Consider the following 17419-nt stretch of genomic DNA (forward strand, 5'->3'; position numbering starts at 1 on the left):
TCTGGGGCCTGGGGGGGGCAAGGGGGGGCTATTTGGGGGGGCCACCCCCTTCTTGTGTTGGTGTAGGTCCTACTGTAATAGCTGGGGTGGGGGGGGGAAGAAAACCTGCCCAAGAGGGGTGGGGGAATTTGGGGGGGGGCAGAGCCAAGGGGCTGAGCCCTTTCAGGGGGTATCGCCACCCCCCTTACTGGTGGAACTGGGAGCACTGGGGAGGGCAGGGACTCACTGCTGGACCCCCCCCCCCCAAAGGGGAACAAGGTGGGGGGGGCCACTTGCTCTCCCCCCACCCTTGTAGAGGAGAGGGGGGGGGGCAGAAAAGGAGGTACTGGGCCTTACTGGGAACCAGTATCCAACAGCAAGGAAAGTAGAGAAATCCCCAATTTGTGGAGAAATCCCCAATTTGTAGCAAAATCCCCAATTTTTAAACCCAAAACACCCCTGAACCCCCCCCCGTGCCCCCCCCAGCCCAGGGGGGCCCTACAGGGAGAGGTTGCAAAGAAAGACGGAGACAGGCAGGTCCGTTAACCAAAATATCCTCCAGTTTCTATTCACAAGGAAAAGCTCCAGTCCATCTTTTTATTATTATTTGTTTTTTTTTTTTTGAAAAATTGCTCCTGGCGTTACAGAACTAAACTGAAATGGTTTTTTTTTTTTGTGTCTTTTTTTTTTTTTGTGTGTGTGTTTTTTTTCTTCTCTTCCACTCTTTAACATTTCATGACAAAACAGAAACTTCATGAGCCGAAAAAAGGGGTGGAAGGGGAGGGGGGGTGAAGGGTTTTTTGAGGGGGGGGGAAGGGAGAGAGAGGAAAAAGCTTTTATAAAACTAAGATCTGGGGCTCGCCGCTTAAGGGCCGAGCGGAGAAAGGAATTAAAATGCTGTAATTAAAAAAAAAAAAAACAAACGAAGGAGGAAAAAAAAAAAAAAACGAAACCAACTGAGAAACAACCTCGTGAGTGGCCGCGGAGAGCGATGGAGGAACCGAAAAAATTTACAAACTAGTTTAAAACCTGGGGCTGGCTGCTGGGGGCTGCGCGGGCGGCTGGCGAGGCGGGGCCGAGGGCGGCGCCGGGGCCCTAGCTGCTTCCCATGCCCCCGGTCTCGGAGGAGAGCCTGCAAGGAAGAAGAGGGCGTCAGAACGGGGGGGGACCAAAAATGGGGGGGGGGAAGGGTTAGAGGAGGAAAAAAGAGGTGGGGGGGGGATAAAAAGGGTTGGAGGGGGAATAAAAAGGGTTGGAGGGGGAAAAAAGAGAGGTGGGGGGGGAATAAAAAGGGTTGGAGGGGGAAAAAAGAGAGGTGGGGGGGGGATAAAAAGGGTTGGAGGGGGAAAGAAAGAGGTGGGGGGGAATAAAAAGGGTCGGAGGGGGAAAAAAGAGAGGTGGGGGGGGAAATGGGTTGGGGGAGGAAAGAAAGAGGTGGGGGGGGAATAAAAAGGGTCAGAGGGGGGAAAAAAGGGTCGGAGGGGGAAAAAAGAGAGGTGAGGGGGGAAAAAAAGGGTTGGGGGAAGAAAAAAAGGGGGGGGGAAATGGGTTGGGGAGGAAAAAAAGAGGTGGGGGGGAAAATGGGTCGGGGGAGGAAAAAAATAGGTGGGAGGGAAAAAGGGTTGGAGGAGGAAAAAAATAGGTGAGGGGGTAAAAATGGGTTGGGGGAGGGATGAGGAGGGAGGGAGGAAGGGTTCCCCTCCCCTCCAAGGGGGTGGGGGTGGTGGCCCCCCCCCGGCAATCGAAGCTGGGGGGGTTATGCGAAAGCAGCGTGGGGAGGGGGGGGGGAGAGGGGGTGGGGGTTGTGGCCCCCCCCCCAGCTCAGCACCAGGAGCTCCGTGGGGGGAGAGGGAGGGGATGGGGGGGGGCGCCAGGGACCCCGAGTGGAGGCGGGAGGCGGGGAAGGGGGGGGGGATGGAGCCCGTGGGGGGTCCTTGGGGAGGGTGGGGGGGTGGGGGGGGGCACAAAGAGGTTCAGGGGGGCACAGGGAGGTTCGGGGGGGGCACAGAGCAGCAGCCCCAAGCAAAGGGGGGGGGGGGGCGACAGCAGCAGCGCCCGCTGGAACCAGGGGAGGGGGCGGCGCGCATTGCCCCTGAGGAGGGTGCCAACGAGCCCCCCCCCCCAAAAAAAAAAAGAAGGGACCCCCGCTGGGCCCCCCCCTCCCCACCCGCAGGGCTCGGCCCCCCCCCCGCGGCACAGATCTAGCAGAGCAGATTCTCACCGTGGCAACTTTATTACAGGTACAGACAGCAAAGAGACAGGCGAGGCCGCGAGCCCCGCGCCCAGGAATGCAATTAAATCCAGACTCGTTTATTCCGTAACGAACCCCCACCCCACCCCCCCCCGCCGCCGCCCCCCAGACCCGCCGCGATTGCAACCGAACTCTTAAAAAAAAAAGGAAAATAGAGGAAAATGAGGCGGGTGGGGGGAAAAAGCAAGGGCTACGAGCTAGAGGAGTCGAGGAGGGCTGACCGGGGTCACCGGGCTGGGAAAAAGGAAAGAAAAATTTAAAAAAAATAAGAAAAAAGGAAAAAAAAAAGCATCGGCCGGGCAGAAAAACGCCTACAAAACACCCCGGGGGGAGCCGAAAAAAATAAAAAAAAGAAAAAAGGAGGAAAAACCCGCAAGGAAACCCAAAAGGAATTTTTTTTTCTTTTTTTTTTGGCTCTTCCGAGTCTCCCCTGGGGGGGCTCCGCGCTGCGTCGCGCCCCCCTCCCCGCCCGCCCGAGGTGCGTGTGGGGGGGGGGCAGGGGGGGCTCAGTAGGGAGAGAACCTCTGCTTCTCCGCCTTCAGTTTGTTAGAGACACACGGCACGGCCGGGGCGGGGGCGCCCTTAGCAGCAGACACAACATTTAGAGCCAGGAGAGGGACAGGTTTCATGCCAAGCAGACTGGAGACACAAGGGGCGGTCGGAAGAGGGTTGGGGAGGCCGGCGGGTGCTTCGGAGCCCCCCCCGGCGGCGAGCGAGGGGGTGGTGGTGGAGGAGGAAGAAGAAGAAGGGGTGGAGGGTTGAGAGAGGTTGATGCTGAGGTGGTCAGGGATCGTGACGGAGGCTGCCTGGGAGGAGGGTTTAGCGCTTTCTAAACTGTAACAGAGGAGAAAAAGGAACAAAACAAAACAAAAAACAAAAAAACAAAAACAAAAAAAAAAACAAAACAAAAAAAGAAGAAATAAAAAAAAAGGGTGGGTGGCTGGCAACAGCGCGCGAGAAGCACAGGACAAACAGCGTCAAACCGCACGGGGTCGGGGGGGGGGGGGGGGGGACAGGGGAAATGGCACCCCGAGGGGGCACCAGTACCTGGGGGGGGACACTGGTACCTGGGGGGGGATGCCGGTACCTGGGGGGTCCGTGCCGGGCCCCAGCTCCTTGGGACCCCCCCCCTCGCACGCGCCCCCAGCCTCACATCGAGCCCTGGGCCTCGACGCGGAGCCGGGAAGGGGGAGGGCAGCCGCTGCTCGCGGCCCCCCCCAGCACCCCCACGGCCCCCAGCACCCCCACGGGGTTCGGGGCTTGCCCACAGCTCGGCTCCTCCGCCCTAAGCCCCCCCCGGGGGGCTGAGGAACGGGGAGGGCACCGGGGGCCACCCGACTGACGCCGCTGCCCCTACACGACACCGCTCCCAGCCCAGGCTGCTACGGGGACAGCGGGGTCCGCGCCACGCACGGCCTCAGCACGGCCCTGGGGGGGCCCCCCAGAGCCCTACGGGCCCCCCCCGCAGGCTCAGGGGCCGCTGCTCCCACGCAGGAGAGCGGCGCCGGGCGCTGCGGGCACCTCTCGGGATCCGCAGGATCCCCACGTCCCGCCGGCGAGGTGCTGGGGACCCAGCCCCGATCCCGGGGCGCTCCCTGAGCCCTCACCCCACAAAAATAGTAAAAAAAATAATAATAATCCCTCACGGCACCAGCAACGGATCCAAAGCGCACGGCCCGCTCGGCCCCGCGGCCTCAGCCCTCTCCAGCCTTCGCCTGCGGCCTCCCGGAGCCCGGGAGGCGATCGCACGGGGACAGCGGGCGCGGGGAAGGGGGAAGGAAGGGCACGGAGAAGGGGGAAGGGGGGGGGATTGAAACAAAAAACAAAAAAAACAAAAAAAACGGGGAGGGAAGCCCCTTCCCCTCATGCTGGGGGGCACGAGGGGGGTCCCAGCCCTCCCCCCCCCCGCCGCCTGGTCGCAGGAGACTCACCTGACATTAATTAGATACTGGGCCAAGCTAATGCTCGCTGCGGATCCAGTTATGGTCACCTGCCTGTCAGTAGAGCCTTCCACCGGGTTGGCAATTTTGATCTGCGCCCCGGACATCTGGCGGATCTCGTTGATCTTGGCGCCCTGACGCCCGATGATGCAGCCAATCAACTGCGGGGGGGGGGGGGGGGGGAGAAGGCGGCTTCGTTAGCGGCTGGCTTCATTAGGGCACCCCCGACCTTTGTTAGGGCACCCCCAATCTTCTTCAGGTGCATCCCCTGACCTTCGTTAGCGCTTCGTTAGGGCACCCCCCGACCTTCATTAGGGCACCCCCCGACCTTCGACCTTCATTAGGGCACCCCCGACCTTCGACCTTCATTAGGGCACCCCCCGACCTTCATTAGCGCTTCGTTAGGGCACCCCCAACCTTTGTTAGGGCACCCCCCGACCTTCGACCTTCATTAGGGCACCCCCGACCTTCAACCTTCATTAGGGCACCCCCCGACCTTCAACCTTCATTAGGGCACCCCCCGACCTTCATTAGCGCTTCGTTAGGGCACCCCTAACCTTTGTTAGGGCACCCCCCGACCTTCATTAGGGCACCCCCCGACCTTCATTAGCGATTCGTTAGGGCACCCCCCGACCTTCATTAGGGCACCTCTCGGGCTTCATTAGGGCACCCCCACCTTCATTAGGGCACCCCCACCTTCATTAGGGCACCCCGACCTTCATTAGGTGCACCCTGACCCCCGTCAGGGCACCCCCGACTCCCTCCCCTGCCCACTACCGGGGGGGGGTCACCTGCAGGGACGGGGCTGGGGGGTTTAAAAACCTCCCCAAAAAGATTTAAAACAGCAGGAAAAGGAGCAAAATCTGCCCTAAATCTGGCCGGGAGGAGGAGGAGGAGACGGCAGAGGGGTGCGAGGAGCCGGTTTGGGGCACGGCCCTCGCTTGTGGGGCTGCCGCGAGCCCCCTTTGAAGTGTGTGTGTGTGGGGGGGGGGCATCCTGCCCTGCCTTCGTCAGGGACCCCCCCCCAAGGGCCCGGCGCGCCCCCCCGCCGCCCCCAGCCCGCCACTCACATCATTTGGAATGGTGAGTTCGTGAGAGGTGGTCTGAGCAGACGCATCCAAACCTGCTTAAAAGAGAGAGGGGAGGAAAAAAAAAAGGGGGGGTGAGGTGAGGGGGGGGCACGGCGGGGGGGGCACGGGCACCGACACCACCAGCACTCGCTGCTGGCCTCACAGCTACCTCCGGGGCTGCTCGGGCAGGAGGGGAAGGGGCAGAGCAAGCGGTGAGGTTACTCGAGCCCCCCCCCAACTCCCCAGCGCCCCCTCCCTCTAATTTTTACCCCCCCCACACCCCCATCTTGCCCCCCCAGTTTTTGTCACCACGGGCTCTTCCTCCCCGTGGCGACGGTCCCGGAGCAGCACCCCCGGGGGCAGCGCTATGCCGACCGGGGCGGGCACGGCGGGGCTGCTCGGGCATTTAATTAATTATTGCTGTTATTATTAATAAATTTCTCCCCCTCTCCCCTGCTACGGGGTGGCAGCAGGAACCTCGAGACCTCACCGGGAGGGGGGTGTTTTTGGTAGGGGGGGTGCACAGCGGCATGGCCGTGCCGGTGAGGGCGACGCTCCCCCTGGCGCGAGGGGTCAGCCGCTGGCTGGGGGGGGGGTAAAAGGGGAGCTGGGCCCCCCCCCAGGTGCCCAAAGCTTTCCAAAAAAAGAGAAAAAAGAGCATCGGGCGCCCAGCGGCTGAGCCCTCCACCTCAATTCTGCTCTCCGCTGTCCAGAGACCGAGCTGACTCCTCCTGGGGCGTGCGTGGCCAAGGCAGCCGGCACCCGCAGCCCTCCTGCGCCCCCCGTCGTGTCGTGTCCCCCCCCCCCGAAAAACCCACCCCCACCCCCCAAAAAACCCAAGGCGGGCAAGGCGCTTCGCAGGGAGACCCCGGTCAGCACCGACACCCCGGAGAAGAACTACAGGATTTTGCGTTTTAATCATTACCCCAATAGCCTTTCACCTCTGGAGAGCTGGATTCAATGCCTGTTAAGACACAAGCGACAATGAGTTGGGGCCGCCTCAGCTTTAGAGCCCCCGGGGGGGGCGGCGTGTTTTTTTTTTTTAAAAAAAGCCGTCTTTTAGCGAGCCTACAGCGAATTTGGCACAACCCAGCAGCTGCCTGCTCGGGCCTGGAGCAGCCGGAGGGGAGCGAGAGAAAGGGTGCTGCGGGGCCGGGCTCGGCTCCGGGTGCGGAGGAAGGGAAGCGGCGCAGAGGCCCCCTGCCTGCTCGGCCCGACAAAAATCGGCAAAAATCGTTACCTGGGGGGTTTTTTTTGTTTTTTTTTGTTTTTTGAGAGCCCCAAGCAGAGACCCCGCTAGAAGGGAGCCGAAGCTCCCGGGCTGGCCTTCGGCGCGCGCTAGCGTACGGAGGAGGAAGAGGAGGAGGAGGAGTTTCCGTACCACTGAATCCAGTGTTGCCATGAGACATTGGAAAGTGTGACTGTTGCATTGCCAACTGGTGCAGCTTGGTCAGCTAGAGGGGAGAGAAAAAAAAGAGAGAAAAAACAAAAAAAAGGCTGCTGTTAGCCGCTGCCCCAGCCCTGCGGGGCCGGGACTCGCAGCGGGCACCGAGGCAGCGTGTGTGTGTGTGTGTGTCCCCAAAAGGCTGGGAGCGGGCTGGGGGCTGCGCCCACCCCCCTGTTTTCCCCCCCCCTCCCCGAGGAGCTGGGGGAGCTGAGCAGAGCGGAGCAGCAGGGCCGAGGCCGCGGGGTGCTCGCACCACACCATGTGGGGGGGGGCAGAGCGATGCGATGGAAGGGGGGGGGGGGGATGGAGCCTGGAGCCACGACGCAGCCCCGAGCCCGGCTTCCTCCTGGCTCCCCTCCTGGCCTGGCAGAGCCCCCCCTCATCACAGCCCCCCATCAGAGCCCACCCCCCCCCCATTAAAGCCCCCCCCTCGCTGCTCTAAGGCTGCCACGGGACCCCCGCCAAGCCTGCAACGAGCCCGAGGGACGAGCACAACGTCAGAGGTCCCCAAAGAAGCTGGGGGCAGCACCCAAAGGTGGGGGGGGCACCCAGACCATCACCCCCATCCCCAGCAGCCCCCCCACAGGCTGGCAGCAGCCTGGGGTGGGCCAGATCCATGCCCCCCCCTCGCTACCACCTGCGGCCAGCCGTCCCCTGCCCCGGGAGAGCCACGGTGACAGCGAGGCCTGTCGCCGTCATGCGCTGTGGTGGGTTTTTTTTTAATTATTATTATTTATTTTGTTTTTGTTTTCCCCCCTGGGGGGCTCGGTGCCGAATTCGGGAGGGGAGGGAAAGCCGGAGCTCGTGTGAAATGCCAAGCCGGGGAGAGAGAGAGGGGAAAAAAGGAGGAGGGGAGCGTCAGAGAGAAGACGGAGGAGGAGGAAGAGGAGAGCTCTGAGACCGGGTGAAGCTGGCTGCAGGAGGGCGAGCGGCGAGTTTTTTTTGGGGGGGGAGTTTTCAGGCCGAGCTGACGAAGCGGGGAGAAAAATTTCGGAAGGTGGGGAGGGAAAAGGGGGGTGGATTTCGAGACAAGAAGTTGTAAACAAAAACTTACATCTGGCTGTGGAATGGCATACTGTCCTTGAATGGTATAGGCCTACAAAAGGAGGAAAAGAGTTCCTATTAACGACCATCGGACAGCCACCCAGGGGCAGATCTCAGCTAGCCAGGAAGGCGGAGAGCCACGGGGAGACTTCTCCGGGGCGGGGGGAGCGGGGCAGGAGAGGCAGGGGGACGGACAGTGCTGTACCAAGCGGTCTCTAGACGGGGTCGGGGTGGGGGGGGGAGGGAGGGAAAAAAATAAAAAAATAAAATCGCTCGGATTGGCCTTAGGTGGCGGTTACGGGGAGGGGAGTGGGCAGGATGGCGCCGTCCCCCCCCCCAAAAAAAAAATAAAATAAATCAAAAGGTGGCAGACGAACGGAACGGCTGGGATCTTGATGGAAGATGTATGGTGTGGTGGAGTCCGACACTGCTCCTAGCCCTGCGCCCCCCGCCTCGCCGACAGGGGAGGGTCTCCAGCGCCCGCCAGCCCTGCTAGCTCCCGGCCCCGTCCTTTTTCCCCGGCCCCAGCAGCGTCCCCCCGACCCCCCCCAGCCCCCCCCACAAAAAAAAAAAAAACAAAAAACAACAACAGTCCCGCTGCGAGTCCTCTCGTCACTCCGCACGCCTAGGAAAAAACGTCGCCGGGCCAAGCTAGAGGTTTACTGCCGGAGCTGGCTACCGCTGCTAGAGACGAGGCAAAGAGTCGGGGGGGGGGCGGCTCAAGGCAAAAGAGAGGCGCTCGGGGTCGTGGGGGGGGGGCGTGGGGGGGGCGGGGGCTGAGTGCCTGACCTGCCAATTCCACGCCTCGAGGTTAGGGGGACAGCCACGGACCGCCGAGTCCTCCTGCAGCTACCCAGAAAGGGCGAGTCACTGGCTGGGGGCCTGGCTGGCTAAGGTTGGGGGTGAGGGGGGGCGGGCAAAAAAAAAGGGGGGGGTGTAGGGGTTGGGGGGGGGGGTCGGGAGAGGCAGGGGGGAGAGGGGGGTACACAGCCTCACTTCCAGGTCACCGGAAGAACTGCAGCCCAGGCTGGACTTGGCCCAAGTTCGTTGCCATGCAGTGGCTGCCGGGTGGCCTGCGTGAGGAGAGGTTTGGTGGGCTCAGCGCCCGAGGTCCCGCGCGGACAGGAGTCCGCAGCGCAAAAAGCCACCGGGAGAGGGGGGTCTTTTTTATCGTTTTTTTTTTTTTAATTATCATCATCATTTCGTCGGATTTTTATTTTGGGGGGGCAGGGACGGGGAAAATGCCACCCTTGTTGGCAGTCTCAGAGAGGCCAAGGATTGAACGGGCCGTGGAGACTGAACTCCCCTCTCACCTCCTGAGGTGGTCCCTCCAAGTCAGAGTTGAGGCACATGGATGGGGCGGTGTGGGGGTAGCTCGCACTGCCGCTGCTGTACCTGTCCTGTGGATAAATTAGAGGGCTTCAGTCTCCAGGGCTGGCAATCCGAAAACCTTCCGCTAACGCCAAAAATAAAAAAAAAAAAGTCACCGTCGCCCCCCCCCCCGTCGGCTCTCGCTTTCGGAGGTGGAGGTGGTGGTGGTGGTGCGGGGGGGGGGGGGTCGCCCTGAGCTACGCACGGCCCTGAGCTGCGGGGGACGGAGCGCGACCCCCAGGCGGGCTGGGCCCGGGCCGGGGGTGGGGGGAGAGGGGTGGAAGATTGGGGGGGAGGGGGGGGTGAAGGGGGGGGCGGAAAAAAAGGGGGAAGGGGGAGGGAAGAGATGCGTGGCCGGCGGGAGCCTGCTCCTCACTGCTCTAAGGGGGAACGGCAGCCGGCTCCCGTGCTGGGGGGGGGGGAGGAGGGGGGGGGGGGGCGCACGGCAGAGCCCTCGCCCCCACCCCCCCGGCAGCAAAAAGGCACCGGGGGTGTGGGGGGGGTGGGGGGCGATGCCCGGCGCTCCCCCTCGTTGGGGGCAGAGCAGCAGGAGAAGCTGTCGGAGAGAGGGGGGGCTGACGAGGAGGAGGAGGGGAGGAAGGAAGAGGCAGGGAGGGCGAGGGGGGGGGGGCGCCGGGGCGAGGGGGGGGGTGTGAAGGGTGGGGGGAGGACAGCAGCAGCTCCGTCCCCGGCTGAGCGTGGCACGCAGAGGCCCGGCTCCAAGGAGGGGGGGGGGGGCGAAGGGGGGGCGCCGTGGGCAGCCCCCCACCTACGGAGCTGGCTGCAGTCCCCCCCCCCACCCCCCCCGCAGCCCCCCCAGCCCACGGCCACAGCGCTGGATCCGGCCCGCGTGGCCGTGGCTCTGCCCTAGCAGGACCCTCGGGGCTGGCAGCAAGGGGGGGGGGCGCACTCCGGGCTCTCCCCCCCCTACACCCCCCCAATCCCATCCCCAACCTCATCGTGCCCCCACCCCCGGGGGGGGCCCTCCCTGGCAGCACACGGAGGCAGCGGATGCGTCTGCGAGTCGCCCTGGTGCTCCCAGCGGTGCGGCAGCCCCGGGAGCCGTGACCCCAATCCCCCCCCCCCCCCAAAAAAAAACCCTCCTGTCTCGCCCAGCGGGGACCAGCACGTCCCCAAAGGGCCGGGGGGGGCACTCGGGGCTTTCCAGCAGGGTCCCGAGGGGGCCCTGTTGCCTGCGAAAGCAGCGCTGGGGCTCACGGCCAGGGGGTGGCACGGGGCAGCCCCCCCCGAGGAGCGAGCGGCTCCCCTGGATCAGCGCAGGAGGGGCTGGGCCCCCCCTCCCCTGGTGGCTACGCCCCTACCTGGCGCCCTCCCCCCCCGTCAGGATGAGGCCTTTCAGCTCCCCCCACCCCACCCCCCCCAAGGCACGGGACACCCCAAAAGCCAGCCCCGGAGAGCACAGAACCCCGAATCCCCCCCCCCCCCCTCAGGCTTTGGGGGGGGGGGCATCACCCACATGGGGCACACGGAGCCCCCACCGAGGCGGGGGGGGGCACAGACCAGAGCCGGCCGCTGCTCGCCCCGGCCCAATCCCGTCCCCAGCCACCACCACGCCGGGACTTGGCCCGGTGGCTCCAGGACGGTTTTGCCAGCACCCCCCCGACCCCCCCTTCCCCAAATCTGCCCCCCCACACACCCCCACACCCCCCCCCCGCCCTCCTGCGCCCCGCAGCTCAGCAGGGAAGGCTCGGAGCAGGGCTCGGGGAGGCCCCGAGGCAGCGGCGCGGGCGGGCAAGGCACGCGGAGCGGCTGAGTGCACGCCGACGGCCCCCAACAGGCACCCCAAAACAGCCCCCCCGGCCCCCCCCCGCACCCCAGGAGCAGAGGAGAGGCCTTACCTGACCGCCTGCAAAGATGACGGGGGAGCTGGATGGCTTGGGCCGGTACGGGATGGTGACGCCCTTCGGGGGAGACTGGGGGACAGGCGGAGAAGGCAGGTCAGGCACCGAGCGCCGCCGCCGCCAGCCGCCCCCCTCCCCGCGACCCCCCGGGACCGCAAAATAATCCTATTTCCCCCCCCCTCCCCCCCTTTCCAAGCAGGGAGCACGCGAGGGAGGCTCGGGGCACGGCGCTGGAGCGGCAGGATGGTGCCACTCGGCGTCCCCACGCGGGACAGAGCCGCGAGCGGGCAGCGGGTCGCGAGGACCGGGCTCGAGCCCGCTTTAAGGGGCTCCGAGCCGCGTGTTTTAAACCCCCGACCCCCCCCTTATCCCTCCGGCAGCCTCCTCTCCGCCCTCGGGGGGTTTCCTCCCTGCCCTCGGGGTTTTTTCCCATCAGCTGGGGGGGGCAGCGGGACATCCCTACCTCCAGCATGACGACGCAGATCTGTTTGACGCACTCGATGATGGACTGTGGGATCCCGGCGATGGTGATGGCTCGCTCGGTCGAGTTGGGCAGCATGTCCCCCGCCACCTGCACCTGCGCCCCCGTGCTCTGCAAAAAGAAAAAGAAAAAAAGAAAAAAAAAGTGCCGCGGTAAAAAAAAAACAAAACAGCCGGGGAGAGAGCCGGGCAGGGCGCTGAGCTCACCGCGCGCGGCGGCCTCGTGGCCGAGTTATACATAGCCCAAAGCGCCCCCCCCCCCTTTCGCCCTTCTCCCCCAAAATAAAGCCCGTTAATCCCAGCTGGAAATAATTCGGTCGGAGGAGGAGGAGGAGGAGGAACAGGGCGGGAGCCTCTCCCCAGGACCCGAGCCCGGGGTTAATCCCGGCGGCAGGTCAGCAGCACCCGGCGCTGAGCGGCATTACGTGCCTTCCTCAAGGGGGGGGGAGCTGGGGGGGGCTTGGCAGGCTGATGGCACGCAGCCCCCCCCGCTACCAGCTGGGAAAAGGGCCTGGAGAGGGGGGGGAATTTAGAGCTGGGGGAACGGGGGGGGGGCAGGAACCCAAGCGCCCAGCTCCGAGGGGCGCTGCCAGGAAGCGGAGGCCGTGCCCCGGGTCTCAGTTTCACGAGCGCTAAAAATACCCCGAGCTCTTCACAAAGGCCAAGCGCCGCCGCCCCGGGGGGGGGGGCCAACGCGAGGATTTGCCCCCTCTGCACCCCCCAAGGGGGGGCCAGCACCTACCTCTCGGATCTCTTTGATCTTGCAGCCCCCTTTGCCGATGAGGGAGCCGCACTGGCTGGCGGGTACCACGAGCCGGAGGGTGACCGGGGGCCGGCTGGCGGCCGTGCTGTTGGTCATGGAGCTGCTGATGTCCTGCGAGGAAGAGGGAGGCGCTCAGGGGGGCCGGCCGGGCTCAGGACCCTCGCCGGAGGGCCGGGGAGGAAGGAGATACAAGGGGCAAGCTAGGCCAAAGCACCCCCAGGTGCTCCCCGGGCCCCGTTTCTCGGGGATTTTTGTCAGCTGTGGAATCCCCACAGCCACGTTTTTGGGGTGGGAGCAGGCAGCTGAACCCCTTTGCTCGCTGCGGCTGTGGAAACGCGGGGTTTGTAAACCACCGCGGAGGTTTTTGGCCACCAGAGAGGTCGGCCACAGCCGAGCGGGAACCCGCTGCGCTGAAGGGACACGGGGCTGGGGGCTCAGCGCCCCCCCCCCCTTGCAGACAGCTCCTGTTTTTTATCTCAGAGCCTCCCCCGTAACGAGGAGCAGTAACGAGGGTGAGGGCAGGAGCAGCCGGGGGAAAACGAGCCCTGCGCAGAGAGCAGCAGCCGTGGGCGCAGGGGGAGGGGAGGCCAGGAGGGCTGAGCTGACCTACTAAAGGAGAAGCCGAGCGGCGGCAGCAAGAGCCGCGCCTGGACGGGGCTGAGCCCGCGGGAGGGCTCCCGGGACACGGCAGCAGCTCAGGGCTCAGAAATTTTCGGTATCCAGCCGAGCAACAGGGGGTGGGGACATCTGCCAGCATCAGGCTGCCTCCTCCAAAGAGGGGCCCCAAATTAAAATGGGGGTGAGGGCGCTGGGAGTTGCGCCCCGCAAGAGAGGGGAGAGGCAAGGGGCCATACCCGCAGCAGGCGAGGGGAGCTCCCCGCTTCCAACGGCCGTGGAGAAGCCCAAAAGCTCCTCACCCCGCAGCCCTCGAGGGCTTTAACGCCCGCAGCCGGGATTTGGGCCCTCTGGGACCAGCACCCCCAACTCAACCTGCGGTTCCACGGGAGCGGGGCAGGATGCGGCTCCTCCTTCAGCGCCACGGCACCCCCGGGGCCCTCCTCAGCGGGGCCGGAGGCGAAGCTGAGCCCCCGCCGCACCCCGAGGCGGGCGGGGAGGCAGCAGGGCAGGCCAGGAGAACAAAGCAAGCATGGCTCCGAAGCCCTGCTCCCGTCTGAAGCCATCTCGGCGGTGGCCACAGGGCGTTTGCAAGCCCCACGAGTCCCCACGGGGCCCCAGGGCTCGGCCAGCAGGCGCTTAGGGACAGCGAGCAGGCAGGAGGGAAGCGCCGCTGCCTGTACCCTGCACCCTGACCCCACATGGGGCAGGGCAAAGATCTGCCTCGGCCGGGCCAACGCCGCCAGCCCGTGCGGAACGGAGCCCGGCCACCCCCCAAAAAAAAACAAAGCTTCCCCTCGTGCTCCCGGCCCCCCAGGAGCTGCAGGGGGGGCAGAGCCAGCCCTGCCCGGCGTCTTCACGGGGAGAAACCCGTGCAGGGAGGCAGTGAAGGGACGGCGGCGACGCACCTCTTCCAGTTTGTCGATGATCATCGCAAAAGCTTTGAAGATGGCGTTGGTGGGGCCGGCGAGGGTGATGATCCGCTCGGGGCAGTTCCCTTCTGAGATGTTGATGCGAGCGCCGCTCTGCGGGGAAGGAGAAGGAACGAAAAAAAAAAAAAAAGCCAAGAATTAAAAACAAAACTAAAACAGAAGCACGGCGGCGCCAGCGCCGAGCCCCGGCCCTCCCCGCGGCGCGGGGCAGCCATCTTAGCCTCGCCGCCTCCCCGCCCCGCCAGGACTACAACTCCCAGCACGCCCCGCGCCCGCCGCCGGCTCCATCTGCTGCCGGGGACGCGCGCCGGAAAATTCCTTTCAAGGCCGCCGCCGCCGCGGCCCCCCGGCCCCCCCCCACCCCCCGGGCACCCCCCCTCCCAGCCCCTGGCGCTCACCTCCTCGCGCATTTTCTTCACCGACTCCCCTTTCTGCAGGAGGGAGAGAAGGGAGAGGGGTTAGCGCGGCTGTTTTGGGGGAAAAACAGGCAAAAAGAGGAGTGGGGGGGGTCGGGGGGGGGTTGCTGCTCGCTTACCTTCCCGATGATGCTCCCGACCTCCTGGGGGGGAAACAAAAGCAGCGTTAGGAGCGCTCGGTGTGTGTGTGTGGGGGGATAAAACATCCCCGAGAGCACAAAGTCTCAACTGGGGGGCAGCCCCCGCCTCGCAGCCCACGCGGGGCTCATTTCGGGGGCCCCCAGCACCACCCGCAGCCCCCCCCCCCCCCCCAACCCCCCCCCCACCCCCTTTCCCCGTGGTTATTTTTATTGCCGCGCTCTCGGAGCGCTGCCGCGGCCGTCACGAGCTGCCCGAGGCCCGGCCGGGTGCCAAGGAGCGCATTCCTCGCCTAATGGCGGCAGCGCCGGGGCCGGCGGGGAGCTGCGGCAGCGGGGCCGGAGGGGTTTGCCCCCCCCCACCAGGGTTTGGGGGCTGGGGGCTGTTTGGGGGGGCACCGTACCTTTCCGTGCATGAGTAGCCGGATGGTGAGCGTGACATTTAATCCCCCTTCAATGACGCCGGTGTCCATCTTGCGCTGCGGAGGGTCGGGCTGCGACGGCGGGGCAGCGGGAGCTGGGGTGGGGGGGAGAGAAGGGTCGGCTCTGAGGCGCCCCCCGGCCATTTCAGGCCCCATCCCGAAGAGATTCGAGCCCCCGAGTTTGGTTTTTTCCCCCCCGGCACTTTCTGGGGCCCGTTCCCCACCCCAAGGTGCCTGGGAGAGGGCAGAGCCCCAGCAGGCTGCTCCTCGCCCCCACGGCGGGGGGGGTTTGAGGCCAGGCGCTGCGCCCCCACCTGCCCCCCCCAAGGGCCACCCTCGCTCGTCCCCTGCTTTGGGGGCTTCTCCTGCAGCCCCGGGACTTGCCCCGACTCAAAGCCTCCGCACCTCAACCCGGAGAGGGGCTCCCCCACACCCCCGGCAGCCACGGCCCCGCTTCCCTTCGGTTTAACCCACTCGGGGTTAAAACAAAACCCCAAAAAAAAGAGAAAAACTTAAAAAAAATCCCTTCTCCGTGCCGCGGGAGGTGCTGAGCGGCCTCTGGGGCCGGCTCCCAGCCCATTTCCTCCAGGCAGGCCGAGGCCACGCGAGCGCCCGGCCGGGTTTCAACCAACCTGCGACCGGAGCGGTTGCAAAACAGCGCGGCGGGGCTCGGCAAACCGCCCAAAAAATCCCCCCCCCACCCCCTAAAAAATAAAAAATAAAATAAAACCCAAGCAGCTGAACCCCAAATAAACCCCGTTTGGGCCGCTCTCCGCTTCCGTCGGCGCCTCCAAGTTTAAGCAAGGCCGGGGAAGGAAAAAATAAAAGAGCCGGGCGGAGGGATTAATCCTGCGGGGGCCGTGCCGAGCTCTGGGGGAACGCTCTTTTAGGGGAAAATCGCCGGCACCGGTGATTTTCACCGAATCGGCTCCTTTTGGCCCCATAAAAGTTGGCACCGGATCAGCCCCGAGCCTCGTTTGGGGGAGCGGGGCTGGGACCGGAGAGCCCCGAGCCTGGCAGGGGGGGAATTTGAGCAGTTGGGGGGCTCCCTAAAGAAGGAGGAATTCCCCCAAACAGGGGGAAATGCCCCCCAAAAAAAGGGGGGCCTCCCCCAAAAAGGGGAGAGACCCCCCCAAAACGAAAAAAAAAAAAGGGGGAGCCTCGCTGGGCTGCAGCCCCGCTCCTCCTCCTCCTCCCGGCAGCCGCTCGGCCGCCTTCGTTAGCGCTAATTAGCCGGCCCAGCAGCCGTCCTGCCGGTCCAACGAGCCGCGGCCGGTCCGGCCCGCGTCCGTGGGGACAAAAAGCTGCAGGCGGACCCCGGGGGGGCCCCGAGCCCGGGGGGGCCCTGCTGGGAAAACTTCCCCCAAACTTCTCCTCGGCCCCGGGCAGGGCACGTGGGGGCCGGATCCTGCTCCCAGTTTGGGGCCGGGTTTTTTTTTTTTTAGGGGGGGGGGTGGGGCTGGGGGTGCTGGGGATGGGAATGGGGGCTGGGGGGAGTGGTCCCCATGGGGGGGGGAGCAGAGATCCCGGGGGGGGGTTTAAAAACAACGGGGGGAGGCCCCGGGGGTAAGGGGGGGGAGAGGCCTAGGGGAAAGCGGGGGCTGGGAGCGAGGCTCGGACCCAAAAGGGGGTCCCGGGGAGCCCCCCCCCCGGGGGGGAAACCGGGACTCGGGGCTGGGCCCGAACGGGGGGGGGCGGGGGGCACAGGGCTCCACTCCCCCCCCCCCCGTAGCAGCGCCTCCGGCCCGGATCCTTCATTAAAAAAAAAAAAGGAGGGGGAGGAGGGGGGAGAACAAGGAAACTAGGCGAAAAAAAGAAAAAAAAAGGGAAACTAGTAAAAAAAAGGGAAACCGGCCAAAAAAAAACACGTCAAAAAACAACGAAAACGGTCAAAAACCGAAAAAAAAAAAAGCTCCGGAAAAAAAAATCGTTTTAAAAAAAATTAAAATAAAATATAGGTTTAAAACGTCCGGGCCCCCCCCCCCGGGAAGAAAAAAAAAGGGGAGGGGAGCTCCGGTAACCGGGGGGTGGGGGAGGGGAAGGGGGGAGGGGCAGCCCCCCCCCCCCCCCCCCCCGCGCACCGCGCGCGCAGGCCGCGGCCTAGGCCGCGAGTAGGCCTCGGGCAGGCCCCGGGCTGGCGGCGGGGCGCGGCCGGGCTCGGGCCGGGGCCGTGCGGGCAGGGGGCGCCACGCGAGGCCGCGGCTCGGCGGGCGGGGGGAGAAGCGGGGGAGAAGCGGGGGAGAACCGGCGAGAAACGATCGTGACGGGGCGCGCGGGGGGGGTTAAAGGAAGGGGGGGGGGTGCGGGGCCTACCTGGAGCGGCGGCGGCGGCGCCGGTAACGGGAGGAGGAGGAGGAGGAAGAGGAGGAGGAGGAGGGGGGAGGAGGGGAGGGAGGTGGGGGGGAGAGGGAGCGGGCGGGACGGCGGCGGGCGGCGGGGAGGGGGGGGGGCGGCGGCGGGCGGCGGCTGCTCCTGCTGCGGCGGCCGCGGCGGCTCTGGGCGGGGGCGGCGGGAGCGGCCGCTACGCCCGCCCCGACCCGGAAACGGCGGCGCGTAACCAGCGAGGCGAGCGGGGGAGGGGCTAGAGCGGCCCGCCCCCCCCCCGGGGCGGTGTCGGGAGCGGGGCCGAGCCCGCCAGGGGCATAGAGAGGAGGGGCCGGGGGTAGAGAGGCAGCGGGGGGGGGGGGGCA

General features: G+C 65.3%; 1 protein-coding gene across 31 annotated transcripts; it reads right to left on the reverse strand.

Moving 5' to 3' along the window:
* Positions 1–517: 517 nt before the first annotated feature.
* Positions 518–17187, reverse strand: PCBP2 (poly(rC) binding protein 2). 31 transcript variants are annotated; one of them, XM_066985636.1, is made up of 17 exons: positions 17043–17185; positions 14712–14824; positions 14290–14313; positions 14153–14185; positions 13731–13847; positions 12187–12318; positions 11428–11556; positions 10962–11036; positions 9045–9131; positions 8739–8804; positions 8521–8580; positions 7742–7783; positions 6622–6694; positions 6166–6204; positions 5241–5296; positions 4162–4331; positions 518–1111 (listed from the first exon to the last, which is right to left on the reverse strand). In XM_066985636.1, the coding sequence occupies exons 2-17, from the start codon at positions 14778–14780 to the stop codon at positions 1075–1077; spliced, it is 1209 nt and encodes a 402-aa protein (XP_066841737.1). In that variant the 5' UTR covers positions 14781–14824; positions 17043–17185; the 3' UTR covers positions 518–1074. The 31 variants fall into 31 exon arrangements, with proteins under 31 accessions (XP_066841737.1, XP_066841741.1, XP_066841740.1 ...); XM_066985616.1 differs by lacking the exon at positions 518–1111 and adding an exon at positions 2724–3064 and having other exon boundaries at positions 5241–5293; positions 17043–17187; XM_066985615.1 differs by lacking the exon at positions 518–1111 and adding an exon at positions 2724–3064 and having other exon boundaries at positions 17043–17187.
* Positions 17188–17419: the final 232 nt, after the last annotated feature.

The sequence above is a fragment of the Anser cygnoides genome, chromosome 32 (genome assembly GCF_040182565.1).
Source record: "Anser cygnoides isolate HZ-2024a breed goose chromosome 32, Taihu_goose_T2T_genome, whole genome shotgun sequence".
Taxonomy (NCBI): Eukaryota; Metazoa; Chordata; class Aves; order Anseriformes; family Anatidae; genus Anser; species Anser cygnoides.

Coding starts and splice junctions, on each gene's coding strand:
- PCBP2 (XM_066985615.1), bottom strand. CDS start 14,780: ATGGACACCGGCGTCATTGAAGGGGGATTAAATGTCACGCTCACCATC. Junction 9,132..10,961: donor TCATCTTTGCAGGCGGTCAG/GTAAGGCCTCTC, acceptor ATTTATCCACAG/GACAGGTACAGCAGCGGCAG. Junction 3,065..4,161: donor CAGTATCTAATTAATGTCAG/GTGAGTCTCCTG, acceptor CCTCTGTTACAG/TTTAGAAAGCGCTAAACCCT.